The sequence below is a fragment of the Anomaloglossus baeobatrachus genome, chromosome 3 (genome assembly GCF_048569485.1).
Source record: "Anomaloglossus baeobatrachus isolate aAnoBae1 chromosome 3, aAnoBae1.hap1, whole genome shotgun sequence".
In the NCBI taxonomy this organism is placed as follows: Eukaryota; Metazoa; Chordata; class Amphibia; order Anura; family Aromobatidae; genus Anomaloglossus; species Anomaloglossus baeobatrachus.
Genome location: NC_134355.1, coordinates 648842681 through 648864677, shown reverse-complemented (window position 1 = coordinate 648864677; position 21997 = coordinate 648842681). Strand labels below are relative to the sequence as shown.

General features: G+C 46.2%; 1 protein-coding gene across 3 annotated transcripts in view; it reads right to left on the bottom strand.

Annotated features, from left to right (window-relative positions):
* The window catches only part of ITSN2 (intersectin 2), a 295187-nt gene that overhangs the window by 2148 nt on the left and 271042 nt on the right, over positions 1-21997 (bottom strand). For all 3 annotated transcript variants that reach the window (XM_075341157.1, XM_075341158.1, XM_075341159.1), the window contains 10 exons: positions 20257-20378; positions 19995-20101; positions 17922-18105; positions 17280-17378; positions 17032-17199; positions 15078-15290; positions 12057-12178; positions 8637-8719; positions 8294-8377; positions 2654-2827 (listed from right to left, as the gene is read on the bottom strand). In XM_075341157.1, the coding sequence (XP_075197272.1) occupies positions 2654-2827; positions 8294-8377; positions 8637-8719; positions 12057-12178; positions 15078-15290; positions 17032-17199; positions 17280-17378; positions 17922-18105; positions 19995-20101; positions 20257-20378 (1356 nt within the window). The remainder of the gene's footprint in view (positions 1-2653; positions 2828-8293; positions 8378-8636; positions 8720-12056; positions 12179-15077; positions 15291-17031; positions 17200-17279; positions 17379-17921; positions 18106-19994; positions 20102-20256; positions 20379-21997) is intronic.

Below are 21997 nucleotides of genomic sequence, written 5' to 3'. Positions count from 1 at the left end.
TCAGTGTTTAGGGCGGGGGTTACACAAATTGGGTGAACTGCCTGGCACAAGACACCTAGTCCTGCAGTGATCATCTTCTGCTGAAAAAACACTGATTGCACTGAAGCTACAGGAAAGGCCGAGCAAGTGACATATGACTAGAATCAGGATGTCAGCCCCTACATCATGCTGCTTTTAGACCAGTGATTCTCAAACTCCAGTCCTCACGGCCCCCAATAGGTCATGTTTTCAGGATTTCCTTAGCATTGCACAGGTGATGGAAGCATTATCATGGCATCACCTGTGCAAAGCTAAGGAAATCCTGAAACCATGACCTGTTGGGGGCCGTGAGGACTGGAGTTTGAGAATCACTGTTTTAGGCTAAGACCGGGGGTCAGATGGTCGTATTACTCAAACAAGGATTGCATTGCAGTGCACACACTGTCCGCAGCTCTCCTGTCCAGAGCATGACAGCTTCATGTATTTCTATGCAGTTCTCATGCTCGGGTCAGGAGAGCCGCCGGCCAGTCTGGGTATTTTAATGCGATTGTCGTCTGTGTTATATGTGTTCTATCAAAAACCTGCCGACAGATTCTCTTTAAAGAATCCTCAGTGAGTCATATACCGCTGTAATCACAGAGGAACCTCTGCAGTAAGTGTCAGATTTCCCTGCAGCGCCCCCACAGGGAAAATGAGGCATTACACTTTGTTCAGTAAACTCAATGGACTGTTGCATATACGTGTCAAGTCCTCCAAAAAGTCTTCCAGAGAGGTATGGGTCCCAAAAGTGAGCCCGAATCTATCAGACATTTATGGCGTAGGCGGTAGATGTATCAGGATTGTCAGATCTGGGAATACCCCCTCCATCAACTCAAAAATCACTTGTGTATTCTGCAGAGTGAAAGTTGGGGTTGCATTGTACCCACTTGGCCTGTAAAAAAAAATACTAATGGAGGTCAGGAATTGCTGAGCATTTAATACATGAAGAGCTGGCGTCCACCAGAACAGTCCGGCTCATAGAGAGGATCCTGAGCAGGAGAGCGCCCTCCGGAGTCCTCTCCTCTACAGGGGCGCATGAGCCGTCACACACAGATAAATCTGCGACAGATCTGTGGTTGCAGTGATATTGTGGACAATCAGTGGCAGGTTTGTGGCTGTGTACAAATGGAACAATATGTCCATGATTTCACTGCAACCACAGATCTGCCAAAGATTTATCTCTGTGTGTGATAGGGCCTTAAAGGGAACCTGTCACCACTTTTTTGGCCTATAACCTGCGGCCACCACCACCGGGCTCTTATATACTGCATTCTAACATGCTGTATATAAGAGCCCAGGCCAGGGGTATAACATAAAAAACACTTTATAATACTTACCTAACGGTCACGCAGTGGGCCTTATGGACGTCTCCTTTGTCCGGTGCCGGCGCCGCCTCTTTCGACCATCTTTGTCCTCCTCCTTCTCTAGCCGCGGTGCATGACGGGTCCGACGTAATACACACTCGCCGGCATTCAGGTCCTGAGCAGAGCAGATCAAAGTATTGTAGTGCGCCTGCGCAGGACCGGCGAGTGTGTATGACGTAGACGCGTTATGCACCCAGGCTTAAGAAAGAGAACGAAGATGGCCGAAAGAGGAGGCGCCGGCACCGGAAGACGAAGATGCGCATAAGGCCCACAGCTTGACCGTTTGTTTCTTAAGCCTGGGTGCATGACGTGTCTACGTCATACACACTCGCCAGTCCTGCGCAGGCGCACTACAATACTTTGATCTGCCCTGCTCAGGACCTGAATGCCGGAGAGTGTGTAGGACGTCGGACCCATCATGCACCGCGGCTAGAGAAGAAGGAGCACAAAGATGGTCGAAAGAGGCGGCGCCGCCACCGGACAAAGGAGACGTCCATAAGGCCCACAACGCGACCGTTAGGTAAGTATTATAAAGTGTTTTTAATGTTATACCCCCGGCCTGGGCTCTTATATACAGCGTGTTAGAATGCTGTATATAAGAGCCCGGTGGTGGTGGCCGCAGCTTATAGTCCAAAAAGGGGGTGACAGGTTCCCTTTAAAATACAAGCCTTTTAAAAGGGGTTGTCCGGTTTAGGGCGCCCATTTTGATAAACCAAACAGGGAATTCAGAATTAATGGAGGGAGGTCCCCTGTTCAGGATACTTGTCATTTGGCGAAGGAGAGGACTGGTTACAAAGAGTGTCTTCCTCACTGGAGGACTAGTCCTGTTCTGTATTACGCATATATCCCATTGATGTGAACGGGCAAAGTGTAATACATAATTTCTCCTATGGGGGCGCTGTAGGCACACTTACGGCAAGATTTATTATATATATACATATATACATATACACACATATATATATAAAAAAGAACTGGTCACTGGGAATTGCAGCAAGGGGTCAGTGAGTGATTCCATTACTGTCCTTTAAATAGGGAGCTTTCAAATAGGAGAACCCCTATGTATTTTTTGAGAGCTAACGAATAGAAAAAACCCCCACATTAATAGCCTAACAGGAAAGGTGGTATCCTGAACAGGAGTGTTCACAAAATTTAGCAAAAGAAGATATAAATTAAATAGAAGAGAGATGTACAGGGTGAAAAAGCAGTGAGAGGAGGTCAGAGCGCTGCAAGTAGTGAGGATGAGGAGAATACAGGCAATGAAGGCTCACCGTCAGGGGAAAACTGGTCTCGGTCAAACACGGTGATGCACAGCACGTCCTGGTACAGATCCTTCAGGAAGAACTGGCAGTTGAAATTCCACTTTGGGTTGAGTGTATCACTGATGGCTCGGCTCGTGTAACACTGGGAGCCCAGGGTGACCTCACAGTACGGATTACTCTTCCCTGCGGGACAAGACAACGTGTCAGGATTAACACTCCAGGGTGCTGGGCAAAATAACTATTTGATACACTGACAATTTTGCAAGTTTTGCCACCTGCAAAGAATGGAGAGGTCTGTAATTTTCATCGTAGGTACACGTCAACTGTGACAGAGTCTAAAAAGAAAATCCAGAAAATGACATTGCATCATACAACACTGTATGATTTTTAAATAATTAATTTGCATTTTATTACATGAAATTAGTATTTGATCTAATAGAAAAACAGAACTTAATATTTTGTAGAAACCTTTGTTTGCAATTACAGAGGTCGGACGTTTCCGGTAGTTATTGACCAGCATGGATGTTGCACCACTGCGCCGTACAGATCTTCTCCAGATCTTTCAGGTTTCGGGGCTGTCGCTGGGCAACATGGAGTTTCAGCTCCCTCCAAAGATTTTCTATTAGTTTCATGTCTGGTGATTGGCTAGACCGCTCCTGGACCTTGAAATGCTTCTTATGGAGCCACTCCTTAGTTGTCCTGGCTGTGTGTATCAGGTCATTGTCATGCTGGAAGACCCAGCCATGACCCATCTTCAATGCTCTTACTGAGGGGAAGAGAGTTTTGGCCAGAATCTCGAGACACATGACCCCATCACTCCTCCCTTCAATACGGTGCAGTCATCCTGTCTCCTTTGCAAAAAAGCTTCCACAAAGTGTGATTCCTTCCCCATGCTTCATGGGGGACCATGTTCTTCGAGTTGTACTCCTCCATTTTCTTCCTCCAAACACTGTGAGTGGAGTTGTCTGATACCAAAAGTTCTATTTTGGCCTCATCTGACCACAAGACCTTCTCCCACGTTGCCTCTGGATCATCCAGATGGTCATTGGCAGATTTCAAATTGGCCTGGACATGTGCTCGTGTGAAACGGGGGACCTTGCCGGCCCTGCAGGATTTTAAATGATGATGGCGTAGTGTGTTACATGTGGTTATCTTTGAGACTGTGGTCCCAACTCTCTTCAGGTCATTGATCAGATTCTCCCATCTAGTTCTGGGCTTATTCCTGACCTTTTTCAGAATCATCCTTACCTCATGAGGCGAGATCTTGCATGAAGAGCCAGACTGAGTAATATTGACGGTCATCTTGTCTTTCTTCAATTTTCTAATAATTGAGCCAACAGTTGTTGCCTTCTCACCAAGCTGCTTGCCTGTTGTCTTGTAAGCTCATCCCAGCCTTGTTCAGGTTAATAATACTGTCCCTGGTGTCCTTAGACAGCTCTTTGGTCTTGGCTATGGTGGAGAGGTTGGAGTGTGATTGAGTTTGTGGACAGGTGTCTTTTATACAGGTAACGAGTTCAAACAGGTGCAATATATACAGGTTAATGCGTAACAGGTCTGCAAGAGCCATAATTCTTGCTTGTTGGTTGGTGATCAAATACTTATTCCATGCAATAAAATGCAAAGTAATTATTAAAAATCATACAATGGGATTTTGTTTTGTTTTTTTTATTCTGGCTGTTACAGTTGGAGTGTATGTATGATAAAAATTACAGATATCTCCATCCTTTGTAGGTGGGAAACTTGCAAAATTACCAGTGTATCAAATACTTATTTCCCCACTGTATCTTAAAAATGAGCAATCGCAAGATGAGTTGTATTCTGTTATGAGACTTTCCTGTTATTAAAGGGATTCTCCACCATGAGAATATCATAGTTGTCTTCTTTCTGAAACAGCGCCACACCAGTGCATAGGTTATGCCCGAAATTACAGTTGAGCTCCATTGACATAAATAGAACAGAGATGCAATACCCCAGACAATAACCTCAGGAGATTAAGGACTGGTATATTGTATTTTCAAAAGATCCCGACCACTTTATAATGAACATTTCAGCCATTCATTAATATCCTTAGTGTTTCAATCCCTCACAGATGTGGATATACCTCTGCTTGTGGTCAGTGAATGGGAACAGTTCAGATTCAGAGGTGGAAAGCCTGTACAGATTTTTTTCCTTATAGTATCAGCACACTGATACAGTATAGGAAACTATCATTTACTATCGAAGTGAATGGAGAAATCAGCGCATGTGTGGCTACATCTCCATTATCAGTGGCGCAAAGCAGGACCCTGTTCTACCGTAAGAGGGACCTGCAACTATCAGACATTTATGGCACAACCTTTGGAATGGCCGAGATGGGAATACGAATATACAGTGTATATTGTGTGTGGCCTTATGAAGCAGCCTCTGCAGATGAGCCCACACCAATCGAGGCCGATGCTGGCTGTTTTATACAGCCAGCAAGTGCGTCTATCAGTGTGACAGGAGTGAGCCTCAACCATTAAATGTCAATAGCCATCTCTGACAGCGGCATCGTTATCACGGTTTGTCATGGCAGCCAGGGGCCTAGTAAGGGCATCCGTCGCCACCATGTTTGTACTCCTGTAAAGTCCAGGCTCACATTTTATAGGGGGAATAAAAAAAAAAAGGGTGAAAGGTGATAAAAAAAAAAAAAGTTTTACAACTATTGGAAAAAACCCTAAAATTCTATATATATTTATTTATCTGTATCTAGACTACTACAAGGGATGGAGGCCTCCCATATGATGACAGGTTGAAAAAGTTAGATATGTTTAGCTTAGAAAAAAGACGTCTCAGAGGAGATCTCATTTATATGTATAAATACATGTGTGGTCAATATAAAGGACTGGCACATGACTTATTTCTTCCGAAGACAGTACTAAGGACCAGGGGGCACTCACTGCGAGTGGAAGAAAAGCGATTCCGGCAGCTAAATAGGAAAGGGTTCTTTACAGTTAGAGCAGTCAGACTGTGGAATGCCCTACCACAAGAGGTAGTAATGGCAGATACTATAACAGCTTTTATATCAGGGCTGGATGATTTCCTCAGTACACACAACATTGCTAGTTATAAATGACTTAGTGACCAAATGTAGAACTGGTGGAGGAAGGGGGAACTAGATGGACCTAGGGCTTTTTTTCAACCTTAGTAACTATGTAACTATGTATATATGCATATGTACCGTATATATACCGTATATATATATATATATATATATATACATACACACACACACACACACATTTATCTGTATATATATATATATTTTTTATATATATAACAATATACAGTATATATATATTCTATATACACATTTTAATTACCCATCCAAAAATAAAGAAACATAGAGCTATAAAAAAATACTGAATATCTTTATTTTTTCATCTAGATTCTAACGTACAGTGCCTACAAGTAGTATTAAACCCCCTGCAGATTTAGCAGGTTTACACATTCGGAATTAACTTGGCATTGTGACATTTGGACTGTAGATCAGCCTGGAAGTGTGAAATGCAGCAAAAAAGAATGTTATTTCTTTTTTTATTTTTTTTTTTAAATTGTGAAAAGTTTATTCAGAGGGTCATTTATTATTCAACCCCTCAAACCACCAGAATTCTGTTTGGTTCCCCTAAAGTATTAAGAAGTATTTCAGGCACAAAGAACAATGAGCGTCACATGTTTGGATTAATTATCTCTTTTTGCAGCCTTTTCTGACTAATTAAGACCCTCCCCAAACTTGTGAACAGCCCTCATACTTGGTCAACATGGGAAAGACAAAGGAGCATTCCAAGGCCATCAGAGACAAGATCGTGGAGGGTCACAAGGCTGGCAAGGGGTACAAAACCCTTTCCAAGGAGTTGGGCCTACCTGTCTCCACTGTTGGGAGCATCATCTGGAAGTGGAAGGCTTATGGAACTACTGTTAGCCTTCCACGGCCTGGACAGCCTTTGAAAGTTTCCACCCGTGCCGAGGCCATGCTTGTCTGAAGAGTCAAGGCTAACCCAAGGACAACAAGGAAGGAGCTCCGGGAAGATCTCATGGCAGTGGGGACATTGGTTTCAGTCAATACCATAAGTAACGTACTCCACCGCAATGGTCTCCGTTCCAAACGAGCCCGTAAGGTACCTTTACTTTCAAAGCGTCATGTCAAGGCTCATCTACAGTTTGCTCATGATCACTTGGAGGACTCTGAGACAGACTGGTTCAAGGTTCTCTGGTCTGATGAGACCAAGATCGAGATCTTTGGTGCCAACCACACACGTGACGTTTGGAGACTGGATGGCACTGCATACGACCCCAAGAATACCATCCCTACAGTTAAGCATGGTGGTGGCAGCATCATGCTGTGGGGCTGTTTCTCAGCCAAGGGGCCTGACCATCTGGTCCGCATCCATGGGAAGATGGATAGCACAGCCTACGTGGAGATTTTGGCCAAGAACCTCCGCTCCTCCATCAAGGATCTTAAGATGGGTCGTCATTTCATCTTCCAACAAGACAACGACCCAAAGCACACAGCAAAGAAAACCAAGGCCTGGTTCAAGAGGGAAAAAATCAAGGTGTTGCAGTGGCCTAGTCAGTCTCCTGACCTTAACCCAATTGAAAACTTGTGGAAGGAGCTCAAGATTAAAGTCCACATGAGACACCCAAAGAACCTAGATAACTTGGAGAAGATCTGCATGGAGGAGTGGGCCAAGATAACTCCAGAGACCTGTGCCGGCCTGATCAGGTCTTATAAAAGACGATTATTAGCTGTAATTGCAAACAAGGGTTATTCCACAAAATATTAAACCTAGGGGTTGAATAATAATTGACCCACACTTTTATGTTGAAAATGTATTCAAATTTAACTGAGCAACATAACTTGTTGGTTTGTAAGATTTATGCATCTGTTAATAAATCCTGCTCTTGTTTGAAGTTTGCAGGCTCTAACTTATTTGCATCTTATCAAACCTGCTAAATCTGCAGGGGGTTGAATACTACTTGTAGGCACTGTATATATACATATATATATATATACATATATATATATATACATATATATATATATATATATATATATATATATATATATATATATATATATATATATATATATATATATGTATGTTTATATATTTATATTATAGATTTTTTATTTTTTTTAATTTTTTTCAAATCTAAACAAATTTGGCATTGCCATAGTCATATTGACCTGAAGAGTCATGTTGTTGGATCACCTTCACTGCAATTCTACCACTCCCTTATCCTCCCCCTCGCCTCCCCCCCTAAAAAAAATGGTGGAAATGTTTGTTATTTTTCATCAGTTCACCGTAGTTGGATTTTTTTCCCCGAATGTTCTCAGTATGGTAAAGTGAATGGGATCATTCAAAACTACAACTCATCCCATAAAAACAAATACAAAACACCAATCCTGATAAAGGTCGTGTTGATGGAAAAAAAAATATATGATAAAATTCTGTCTTCCTGCAGCCACCACTTGAGGGAGCTGAAGAGCTTCTTGAATACTGCGATACACAGATGTCGGTGCTACAGGCAGTAAACGGTGGGTGTAGCTATGGTGACAAGTATAGAGATCGGCTCCTATTTAGGACCCCCTTTCCCTCCACCATTACGTGTATACCAGAGTGCACTTACCATTGGGTTTACAGGCTTTTAGCTCAGCCGCTTCATTGACTTGCACCATGAGACGCCCAATTCCAGACGTCTTATGAGACCTCGCTGCAGGTAAAAAAAGTAGTGAAATTCTATATTAAGTCTTATATACTGTAATAATCTGCTGAATTATAGTAATATATCTATAAGGGGTACAAGAATTGAAAAGTGCGGCTGCTATTCAGACTGGTAGCAAAATAAATACAAAAAAATATAGAAATGTAATAGAAATAATAAAAATATAGAAAGGAAGAGCAACTATAACATGAGCTAGGCTGGATTATTAGGCTTTCAGGATTATGGGAATCTCACATATTCAGCATACCTTGATACGCCTTTTCTCTCTTCTTCTTCTCGGTGTCAATGAAGTTTTCGGAGGCTAATTTGATTTTTTGGACCCAGGCCGTTCTGAAAGAAAAGATAAGCCATGGAGAATGAGATCAATCATTGTAGGTGATAGAAGAAAACCGTTTTCAAACTCCAAGGACTGAACGTGATGATTGTGCAGACATCAGAAAAGATTCATTCCTACATTTGGGAATATTCTGGGCGACATTTCCCAATATAGATCATTTTCTCAATTTGGTTTCAGTAAAAATGCTGCACCGTTTGGCTTTTACAGGCTTTGTTTCGCCGCATATTCACCTTTTATGTGATCTGTGGTCATAAATCAGCTGATCGGTCAGAAAAAGACAGACAAAAAGGATACAAACTCTCCCACTGGACCATCATGAGGAGCTCACTGAAGGATTCTCAGTTTACTCATTCTGCAGCCAGCAATAAAAAGTGCAACTCAAAGGCTAATGGTGCAATTTTTTTTTTACTGAAACCAAATTGCAAAAATATTTTTTTTTGGAAGTAAACGCTCTTTCTCATAGCCTTCATTGGAGACCACACGAACAATGGGCTAATATGCTGCCACCTAACATTGAGAATATTGGGAAAAAAGCCAACTTCTGCAGCTTTAATTTTTCTAAGATGTATTCTGAGTGGCAGCCACCAGGTGGCAGCATATTAACACATGGTTCCTCTGTCCTCCATTGAAGTGACTGAGAAAAATGAATTTTAGTCAAAAATGCATTTATTAAATGAAGAAATATTTTCCCAAAGGCGGACAACCCCTTTAATATGTCCAGAGGATGAAAAAGATACAGGAGTCTGCAATATGCAGCTGACATCCTCCTGCAACTGGCGTGAACATTGCTTAACCATTTAGACCCTGCAATCAATATCATCCATTGAATCGGAGGATGTTGACGGCTGAAGGAAACACTTATGTCAGCCCCGCACTAGTTGCAGGATGCTGATGAACACTATGGAAGCCGGGACCCTAAGAAAGTCGCACTCATTTCTTCCAGAGGCCTGGCTTTGAAACTTTTCCATGCAGTGTAATGACAATCACAGCTTCAAAAATAGTCATTTGTAATAAGAAAGCTGCCTCAATATGAACAGGTTTACTCACTATCCGTACATAGGCTGTGACTGTCCGACAAGAATGCAGCTTTACACTGCTGACCGCTTGTGTGATCACTAGTGATGAGCGGGCACTACCATGCTCAGTACTCGAAACTAGTGATGAGCGAGCACTACCATGCTCAGTACTCGAAACTAGTGATGAGCGGGCACTACCATGCTCAGTACTCGTAACTAGTGATGAGCGAGCACTACCATGCTATGTACTCGTAACTAGTGATGAGCGAGCACTACCATGCTATGTACTCGTAACTAGTGATGAGCGAGCACTACCATGCTATGTACTCGTAACTAGTGATGAGCGGGCACTACCATGCTATGTACTCGTAACTAGTGATGAGCGAGCACTACCATGCTCAGTACTCGTAACTAGTGATGAGCGAGCACTACCATGCTCTGTACTCGTAACTAGTGATGAGCGAGCACTACCATGCTCAGTACTCGTAACTAGTGATGAGCGAGCACTACCATGCTCTGTACTCGTAACTAGTGATGAGCGGGCACTACCATGCTATGTACTCATTAGTGATGAGCGGGCACTACCATGCTCTGTACTCATTAGTGATGAGCAGGCACTACCATGCTCTGTACTCGTAACTAGTGATGAGCGGGCACTACCATGCTCGGGTGCTCAGTACTCGTAACTAGTGATGAGCGGGCACTACCATGCTCGGGTGCTCTGTACTCGTAACTAGTGATGAGCGGGCACTACCATGCTCGGGTGCTCAGTACTCGTAACTAGTGATGAGCGAGCACTACCATGCTCAGGTGCTTGGTACTCGTAACTAGTGATGAGCGGGCACTACCATGCTCAGGTGCTTGGTACTCGTAACCAGCAGATGAATGCTCGAACACCCAAGTACAATGGAAGTCAATGTGGAAATAAAGAATTTTTCCAGAAGATTTCTAGGATACTTGGGTACTCTAGTTGTGCCCATCCGGGAATCAAACTGCTCTTAACAAGTATCGAGCACCCAAACATAGTTACGAGTACTGAGCACCTGAGCATGGTAGTGCCCGCTCATCACTAGTTACGAGTACTGAGCACCTGAGCATGGTAGTGCCCGCTCATCACTAGTTACGAGTACTGAGCACCTGAGCATGGTAGTGCCCGCTCATCACTAGTTACGAGTACTGAGCACCTGAGCATGGTAGTGCCCGCTCATCACTAGATACGAGTACAGAGCACCCGAGCATGGTAGTGCCCGCTCATCACTAGTTACGAGTACCGAGCACCCGAGCATGGTAGTGCCCACTCATCACTAGTTACGAGTACAGAGCAGCTGAGCATGGTAGTGCTCGCTCATCACTAGTTACGAGTACTGAGCACCTGAGCATGGTAGTGCCCACTCATCACTAGTTACTAGTACAGAGCACCTGAGCATGGTAGTGCCCGCTCATCACTAGTTACTAGTACAGAGCACCTGAGCATGGTAGTGCCCACTCATCACTAGTTACAAGTACCGAGCACCCGAGCATGGTAGTGCTCGCTCATCACTAGTTACGAGTACTGAGCACCCGAGCATGGTAGTGCTCACTGATCACTAGTTACGAGTACAGATCACCTGAGCATGGTAGTGCCCGCTCATCACTAGTTACTAGTACAGAGCACCTGAGCATGGTAGTGCCCACTCATCACTAGTTACAAGTACCGAGCACCCGAGCATGGTAGTGCTCGCTCATCACTAGTTACGAGTACTGAGCACCCGAGCATGGTAGTGCTCACTGATCACTAGTTACGAGTACAGATCACCTGAGCATGGTAGTGCCCGCTCATCACTAGTTACTAGTACACAGCACCCGAGCATGGTAGTGCCCGCTCATCACTAGTTACGAGTACCAAGCACCCGAGCATGGTAGTGCTCGCTCATCACTAGTTACGAGTACTGAGCACCCGAGCATGGTAGTGCTCGCTCATCACTAGTTACGAGTACTGAGAACCCGAGCATGGTAGTGCTCGCTCATCACTAGGTACGAGTACTGAGCACCTGAGCATGGTAGTGCCCGCTCATCACTAGTTACGAGTACTGAGCACCTGAGCATGGTAGTGCCCGCTCATCACTAGTTACGAGTACTGAGCACCTGAGCATGGTAGTGCCCGCTCATCACTAGTTACGAGTACTGAGCACCTGAGCATGGTAGTGCCCGCTCATCACTAGTTACTAGTACCGAGAATGGTAGTGCTCACTCATTACTACTTAGCAGTACTGAGCTCATCACTAGTTATCACTGCATGTTTCTTTGCAGAACCAGTGATCTTTCTAGCACGCACCTCTCATTAATGTTGTCCGTCCTCAGGGTGTAGACCCGGTCTATGTGGGAGATATGGAACACCGGCTCATCGCTGGATGGGTCACTTGGCAGCTTGACCAGCACTTCATTTAGGAAAATTGGCTAAAAGAAGAAAAAGAAAAAAATCATGAAAGCTACAAAATTCTACCACGTGTCCTGACATGGCGTGCTGTGAAAATAACTGGTAATTATAGTCTTGTTTGGAAATCTGTCACAATTTTATGTATAGTGTGTACACGTACTTATGTGCATCTACCTAGAGCAATGAGAGGGAGAAACGAGGGCAAGCAATCACCCACTAAACCCTGAACCTGCCGGTCCACAAGCATAGCCCATTGCATTCTTATATAATAATATTATTAACACCTGAGCTCCATAGGACATAATAGTACATGGCAGTGCAGGTGAATAGAGTCCCGAGTTTCGCCTCCAAGTTTCGGGACTCCATACACCAAGAAACCAGCAAGAAACAAAATCCTAAATTGGTGAAAGGATCTCAAGAGAATGAGACTGAAGGAGCAGCATTATGTGCGGAGCTGTGAAGCCAAACAATGACAACCATACAGGAGCGACAAAGCCCCGATTATTTATTATGCATTGCTTATATAGCGCCATCATTTCCGTAGCGCTTTACAGACATTATTTGACACTGAGTGACTATCCTGCACCGGCCACCAATATTATGGTCCTGAGAAAGCCCTATAATTTTGGAACTTTTAGTCGAGGAATTCTAGTAATTGATAATCTCTATGACGCTTTAAGTATAAATAATAATGAAGTATTCTTAATTACATAGATTGACCATTCAGGGGTTTGGATAAGCTGGGTGACAATGCGAGTAGCAATGGTTTTATCGATTGTCATCCACTTTACCTGCATTGAGATACAACTAAGATATGGAGGAATAGTAGAAGACCTCCAAACACACCGGCGACTGCGCCCTCCATACACACCGGCGACTGCGCCCTCCATACACACCGGCGACTGCGCCCTCCATACACACCGGCGACTGCGCCCTCCAAACACACCGGCGACTGCGCCCTCCATACACACCGGCGACTGCGCCCTCCATACACACCGGCGACTGCGCCCTCCATACACACCGGCGATTGCGCCCTCCATACACACCGGCGATTGCGCCCTCCATACACACCGGCGACTGCGCCCTCCATACACACCGGCGACTGCGCCCTCCATACACACCGGAGACTGCGCCCTCCATACACACCGGAGACTGCGCCCTCCATACACACCGGAGACTGCGCCCTCCATACACACCGGAGACTGCGCGCTCTCCATACACACCGGCGACTGCGCCCTCCATACACACCGGCGACTGCGCCCTCCATACACACCGGAGACTGCGCCCTCCATACACACCGGAGACGGCGCCCTCCATACACACCGGAGACTGCGCCCTCCATACACACCGGAGACTGCGCCCTCCATACACACCGGAGACTGCGCGCTCTCCATACACACCGGCGACTGCGCCCTCCATACACACCGGCGACTGCGCCCTCCATATACACTGGAGACTGCGCCCTCCATACACACCGGCGATTGCGCCCTCCATACACACCGGAGACTGCGCCCTTCATACACACTGGAGACTGCGCCCTCCATACACACCGGAGACTGCGCCCTCCATACACACCGGCGATTGTGCCCTCTATACACACTGGTGATTGCGCCCTCCATACACACCGGCGATTGTGCCCTCTATACACACTGGTGATTGCGCCCTCCATACACACTGGTAATTGCGCTCTCCATACACACCGGCGATTGCGCCCTCTATACACACTGGTGATTGCGCCCTCCATACACACTGGTAATTGCGCTCTCCATACACACCGGCGATTGCGCCCTCCATACACACCGGCAATTGCGCCCTCCATACACACCGGTAATTGCGCCCTCCATACACACCGGCGACTGCGCCCTCCATACACACCGGCGACTGCGCCCTCCATACACACCGGCGACTGCGCCCTCCATACACACCGGCGACTGCGCCCTCCATACACACCGGAGACTGCGCCCTCCATACACACCGGCGACTGCGCCCTCCATATACACTGGAGACTGCGCCCTCCATACACACCGGCGATTGCGCCCTCCATACACACCGGCGACTGCGCCCTCCATACACACTGGCGACTGCGCCCTCCATACACACCGGAGACTGCGCCCTTCATACACACTGGAGACTGCGCCCTCTATACACACCGGAGACTGCGCCCTTCATACACACTGGAGACTGCGCCCTCCATACACACCGGAGACTGCGCCCTCCATACACACCGGAGACTGCGCCCTCCATACACACCGGCGATTGTGCCCTCTATACACACTGGTGATTGCGCCCTCCATACACACTGGTGATTGCGCTCTCCATACACACCGGCGATTGCGCCCTCCATACACACCGGCAATTGCGCCCTCCATACACACCGGTAATTGCGCCCTCCATACACACCGGCGACTGCGCCCTCCATACACACCGGCGACTGCGCCCTCCATACACACCGGCGACTGCGCCCTCCATACACACCGGCGACTGCGCCCTCCATACACACCGGAGACTGCGCCCTCCATACACACCGGCGACTGCGCCCTCCATATACACTGGAGACTGCGCCCTCCATACACACCGGCGATTGCGCCCTCCATACACACCGGCGACTGCGCCCTCCATACACACCGGAGACTGCGCCCTTCATACACACTGGAGACTGCGCCCTCCATACACACCGGAGACTGCGCCCTCCATACACACCGGCGATTGTGCCCTCTATACACACTGGTGATTGCGCCCTCCATACACACCGGAGACTGCGCCCTCCATACACACCGGCGATTGTGCCCTCTATACACACTGGTGATTGCGCCCTCCATACACACTGGTAATTGCGCCCTCCATACACACCGGCGATTGCGCCCTCCATACACACCGGTAATTGCGCCCTCCATACAGGGCCTGTAACCCCTTACTTACCGTCTTGTACATCTTGTACTGGGCATTGGTCCTAGGACTGAAGAGCCTGTCTGATCCAGAGGAGACAAACTGCTTCACCATGTACGTAAGGAGCAGGAAGTCGTTGAAGAGAAATCCGTACAGCTCCTTGTTGCTCTTGGTCTTGTACACTTTGCCGCTGTGCAGGATCTTGCGGGGCCCAAGGCAGTTTGTCAAGGAGTTAAACGTGATCTGCTATAAAATGCAAAAAACAAACTCTGTGACCAAGATGATTCAATATAGGGAGAAGGGATAAAAGTTACAAGTTGGTCAGGAGGGTGACCGGGTGCGGGCAGTACTGGAGATGAGCAGAAAGCTCTGCAGGACCCTAGTCATGGCATGCCTTACTGTCACACAGCGCGGCATACGCCTCTCTATCACACATCATGGCAATGTGCCTCACTATTACACAGCGCGACACACGCCTCCCTATCACACAGTGTGCCATATGCTTCTTTTCACAAAGCATGGCATGCATCTCCCCATCGCATAGCGCAGCATAACCCTCAATACCGCACAGCGCAGAGTACGCCTCACAGCGCAGCATACGCCTCACAGCGCAGCATACGCCTCACTGCCGTACAGCGCAAGAGTACGCCTCACTGCCGCACAGCATAGCATACACCTCACTGCCGCACAGCACAGCATACGCCTCACTGCTGCACAGCACAGCATACACCTCACTGCCGCACAGCACAGCATACGCCTCACTGCTGCACAGCGCAGCATACACCTCACTGCCGCAAAGCGCAGCATACACCTCACTGCCGCACAGCGCAGCATACACCTCACTGCCGCACAGCACAGCATACACCTCACTGCCGCACAGCACAGCATACGCCTCACTGCTGCACAGCACAGCATATGCCTCACTGCTGCACAGCACAGCATACGCCTCACTGCTGCACAGCACAGCATATGCCTCACTGCTGCACAGCACAGCATACGCCTCACTGCTGCACAGCACAGCATACGCCTCACTGCCGCACAGCACAGCATACGCCTCACTGCCACACAGCGCAGCATACACCTCACTGCCGCAAAGCGCAGCATACACCTCACTGCCGCACAGCGCAGCATACACCTCACTGCCGCACAGCACAGCATACACCTCACTGCCGCACAGCACAGCATACGCCTCACTGCTGCACAGCACAGCATATGCCTCACTGCTGCACAGCACAGCATACGCCTCACTGCTGCACAGCACAGCATATGCCTCACTGCTGCACAGCACAGCATACGCCTCACTGCTGCACAGCACAGCATACGCCTCACTGCCGCACAGCACAGCATACGCCTCACTGCCGCACAGCGCAGCATACACCTCACTGCCTCAAAGCGCAGCATACACCTCACTGCCGCACAGCGCAGCATACACCTCACTGCCGCACAGCACAGCATACACCTCACTGCCGCACAGCACAGCATACGCCTCACTGCTGCACAGCGCAGCATACACCTCAATGCCGCAAAGCGCAGCATACACCTCACTGCCGCACAGCACAGCATACACCTCACTGCCGCACAGCACAGCATACGCCTCACTGCTGCACAGCACAGCATACACCTCACTGCCGCATAGCACAGCATACACCTCACTGCCGCACAGCACAGCATACACCTCACTGCTGCACAGCACAGCATACGCCTCACTGCCGCACAGCACAGCATACGCCTCACTGCCGCACAGCACGGCATACACCTCACTGCCGCACAGCACGGCATACACCTCACTGCTGCACAGCACAGCATACGTCTCACTGCTGCACAGCGCAGCATACGCCTCACTATCGCCCATTGCAGCTTATACTTCACTTATTCCAAGCGGAGTACCTTAACCACGTATATTGACCCCTATGTTTTATTAACACAATGGCACCTATGCCTTACCGGAGGATGTGTTAGGGCAGCTCAGTCATTGCCATTTGCTTACCTCAGTTAGCCCATCGCACTGCACATGTGCCTGTATCCACTCCAGCTTATCCGAATTCTCCTTTTCTCTAACGCCTTCATTGACCTGAGAGCACAGCTCCTCGGACCGCTCCAAAGCCTCCCGCAGATGACTGTGGTCGCGGTGATGGTCCGGAGTGTTCTCTAGGATCTGTTGAGAATATAAGAATCAGAACCAAATGCTAAAGATGGGGGCTTCATGCCTATGTATGGACCAGGCGGGACACTCACGTTCTTTAGGATGAGAGGATACCGAGTTATCCTTTGCATAGGTTTCAGCAAGAAACTGGATAGAGGCATTCCCTTGCAGCGTGGGTCAGTAGCGAGTCTCTGTAGAGCACACAAACAAATTAGATTTAGTCATAATTACTGCAAGACAATCACAGTATCCTAAATATGGAGTCTGTCTGCACAAAATGACTGTTCAAACAAGACACCGGTGCTCAGTGCACCCATGGCATGGCCAAACCATTCAGTGCACCTTCCCACCTACTGGTTTTTCCATCTACGTTGGACCTCCTCATCCTTTACAGGAGCCAGGAAAAGGTGGAGATAGATGGGAAACAAGTGGATGGGAAACAATCAAGCTCCTGTGCTTGGTTTGAACAGTGATTTTGTGCTGACAGACTCCCTTAAATCTATGGGACGCTCTTGCACCTTGATCTTATGGTATATTTTGGGCCGGATGGCCTTAGCCCACCTTGAAGCACTAGTATGCCAAGGTGATGACGCAGGAAATCCCATGTCTAGGCGATCCCCACTGCCATATCATTTGTTGGTGTCCATATCATACATATCAGCCACTGTATAAGGCTCTCTTGACCTTGGCACAAAGGATAAGGAGTCAAGTAGTGAGGGTCACCATAAACCAACCTTCAAAAAATCCTTAAAATCAGGAACTTCATCAGTTTTGGTCTGCAGCAGGGCGGCTCCATTCAGCTGGCAGCTGCAAAATCGGATATAAGCTTGCATATGTGACAGCTCGGTGACTAAAATGTCTCCAATCATCTCCACTGGCATCTTCTCCCCACCGGTCTTCTTTCTCACGCGCAGTGCCCTGCAAGTATTGAAAGCATTAATATATAGAGCCTCAAAAAAACGCACTGCATGTTAAAGGGGTATGACCGCAAGCGGAGATACTGATGAGGGATCAATACTGTAAGTGTATGTTTATTCGCTGCACATGGTTACGGACGTCATTGGTTTACATGATTGTTAAATTCTCAGTACCAGAAATCTCTGAGCGGTGCCAAAGGGGTTTGATCTGTCTATTAATAGGAGGACTCTTTGTCATAATGGATTCCCCAAAGGAGAGAACTGCTTTAAAGAGGACCTTTCACCAGTTTTAACACATTAAACTGACTACATCATGGAATAGAAGCTCCAGAGCTTAATAAAATGTCTTTTTTTTTTTTTAAATTTCTAATCTTCGTCAAGGAGATATTAGCGTGAAAAATTTAGGTTCTAATTTATGGTGAGACCCCAGATTTGCATCTGGTGGCGTGTACTTTTTCTACTACATGACGTTGACCAATCATTAGGAAGAGGGGTCTGGCAGGTAAAAGAAGAACATGCTTTCTCCTGTAAGATGTAATGATAGATAGCCATGCTCTCACCCCTGATCTATAGAACTACTGTGTAGAATAGAGCAGAGCTGAGTGTGATTACAAACACCTCCAGCTTTCATCTGATGGCAGTCAGTATGTGATTACAAACGCAGCTGCAGCTCTCCTTTCCACAGTGATATCAGCTCAGCTAAATCCACCTCCCCCCTAACTGCTGTGTGATGAAAGCTACAAGAGGTGTTTGTAATCAAGCTTACGTCTGCTGAACTCCAACCCCCCCCCACTGACTGCTGTAAGATGAAAGCTAAAGGTGTAAGCACACTTAGATCTGCTCTGACTCTAACTGAAGAGATAAGGGCTGTCATTACACCTCACAGGAGACAGCATGGTCTTCGGACTGTCGGGGGTGTGTTCTAATTAACTTTACATTACTCTTGCAAATAATTGGTCAAAAGAATAACAGCAAATCTGCTGTAAGAAAATGGCCGCCGACGTTTTTCCCAAGTAGCTTTGTCCAGGAAAACTCATCGTGTCTAAAAGATGTGGTGTAAACATAGCATATAAGGATTTTCTGGTTTCTAAAAACCTTTGTCCTCTGGTTGCAGTTTGTTTGGTTTTTTTTTTGGAAAAAAAAAAACAACTAAATTGGGCTTTACTCCCCTTCCCTGGGTCTAGCATCTGAGTGGCTTGTGTTATTAATAAGGATGATCGAATAGCACAAATATTCGGCTTCGCAAATATCCGACGAATAGGTCGCCACTATGCGAATATTTGATGCACAATGTAAGTCTATGGGAAGCCCGAATAGTTGTTATTCGGGTTTCCCATAGACTTGCATTGCACATCGAATATTCGCGAATAGTCAAATAGCGGTGACCTATTCGGCGAGTATTCACGAAGCCGAATATTTGTGGTATTCGATCATCCCTAGTTATTAACTCTGATAGAGCTGCTGATCTCACTAATTAACTGGACAGCTGCTAATATGACATCAGCGCTGCATACAAAAACAGACACCTGAAGTAGCGTCAGAGACTTAGTGCTGGACCTGGGGAGGGTGAGTAAAGCAAAGTTTGTTTTTCCATTAATCCCATGCCTGTCTTGGAGTCTTGGTCTTACATGGTGATATTTTGTATATGTGGCCATTCCACTGGATACCGCTGAGGTCAATGTGCAGCTGTCACATGTGTGAATCTCAAAACCACGAATGTAGCAGAGACTAGCAGAACACACAGACAATGGCTGCAAGGGCACACAGGCTCAATAGTGTTACTAATTTCAATATTTTCTACCATTCTACACTTTTGATAACAATATTTAGGGGTTGAACACTAGTTTAGGCCCTAGTCTTCGAAGGGTTCAAGAAACATGTAAAACTCACTTCAGTAACTTTGTGTTGGACATGATGAGCTCCTTCCAGTTGACAAATATCATCGCCATTTCGGCCTCGTTCAGGACACCAGATTCTGCCATCGGTTTCTGAAACACCTAAAAGAAATCCATAAATATTAGCTGAAGGCCATGATACCATTCATAGGAGCAACCGCTATATTGCAGGTGCCCATCACACGAACTGGGGGGAGGAAACTTGAGGACTTAAGTGTGGTGGCTGCCTTATACATATCCCCAAATCCAAGGCTCACCTCAATCACAAGCTGAAGATCGTCCATGTATCTCTCCTCAGTCTGAATAAGCTCGTGTATATAGCCTTGCCTCTTTCTCTCCATGGGTTGCATGGTGTCCAACGACTGGAGGTCAGCACACCCTACAAGCATACGATTGTCAGATAAGGCCTAATGATGACAAGGGTTTTGGAAAATGAACTACGGATGTAGCAAAGATTGTCTTGACTTTCAATGGGCCATCTTGATAACTTGTCAAAAAAGTTTCTCTTACATTACATAAGCCATTAATAATATCAGGAGAAGGAACTGGGTGTCTCGCCGCGCTTTTACCAAAACCAAGATGTAAATTAATTGTTCCTTGTCTTTATTCTTTATGCACTGGTCAACGCGTTTTGGAGCTCACGTTGACCTGTGAAAGAGATAATTTATGTCCTTGTCTGTTGTCCTGAAGGAGACTGCGATCTCCGAAACGCGTTGACCTGTGCATAAAGAATAAAGACATGGAATAATTAATTTACATCTTGGCTTTAGTGATAGCGCGGCGAGACACCCGGTTCCTTCTCCTGATTTTATTATTTCCGCTCGGGGCTGCAGCTGTTGACCCATGTATCAGGCTATTATAGGAGTTGTGACTTTCACAACTTCTCTAGGTGAGTTTTTCCACTGTTATTAACCCGTTGTGTTACCTGGTAAGACCCTATTGCGCTTTCCTCCACAGTTCTGTCTTCTGTAATTCCACAAGCCCTTGACTGATGTCAAGTTAGGTGACAAAGTATACTTTTTTGTGCCATGAAATGTGAGTCAAGGTAACCTTAGTTAGATGATAGCATGTAAGAACAATCCTGCCCGACACACATCAGCTTCCAAACTATGCATTTATGGAGTACTGATGGGTTGTAAAAGGCAGCTAGGGTTGCTGAAGGCCCCCATCACTACCATCTCATTGATGATTTGAAGCCAAGGCACAGGCTGGGCTTCATAGTAGACCTCAATTTAGAATATATACGGAATTGCTGAACATAATTACAATGCCTTAAAAAAGTATTCATACCATGTGAACATTTCCACACTTTTTTAAATTACACCCACAAACTTTATTTTATTGGGATTTGATGTGACATACAAAGTATAGGTATTTATGAAGTATAAAATAAATTAAATATGGTTTTCTAAATATTTTAAAAATAAAAATCTGCAATTTGAGATGTGCATTGGAATTCAGACCCTTGTATCCCTATATACAACCATGAGTGACTAATTGGCTCCAGAAGTCACCTAGTTAGTAAATTCAGTCCACCTGTGTGTAATTTATTCTTAGTATAACAACAGTTGTTCTGTGAAGGCCTCTGAGATTTCTTTGAAATCATTAGGAATCAAACTGCATCGTGAAAACCAAAAAACACACCAGACTGGTCAGGGATAAAGTTGTGGAAAAGAGAAAAACAGAGTTAGGTTATAAAAAATAGCCAAAGCTGTGAACATCTCATGAACCACTGTACAATCCGTTATCAAAAATAGAAGCAGTATGGCACAACTGCAAACCTACCAAGACACGGCCGTCCACCTAAACTGACATCCCAAGTAAAAAGAGCACTAGTCAGAGAAGCAGCCAAGAGGCCCATGATGACTCTGGAGGAGCTGCTGACATCACCAGCACCGGTGGGAAAATATGTCTACAGAACAACTAATAGTTGTATCCTTTACCAATCTGGCCTTGATTGAAGAGGGGCAAAAGAAAAAAAAAAAAAAGCAATTTTTA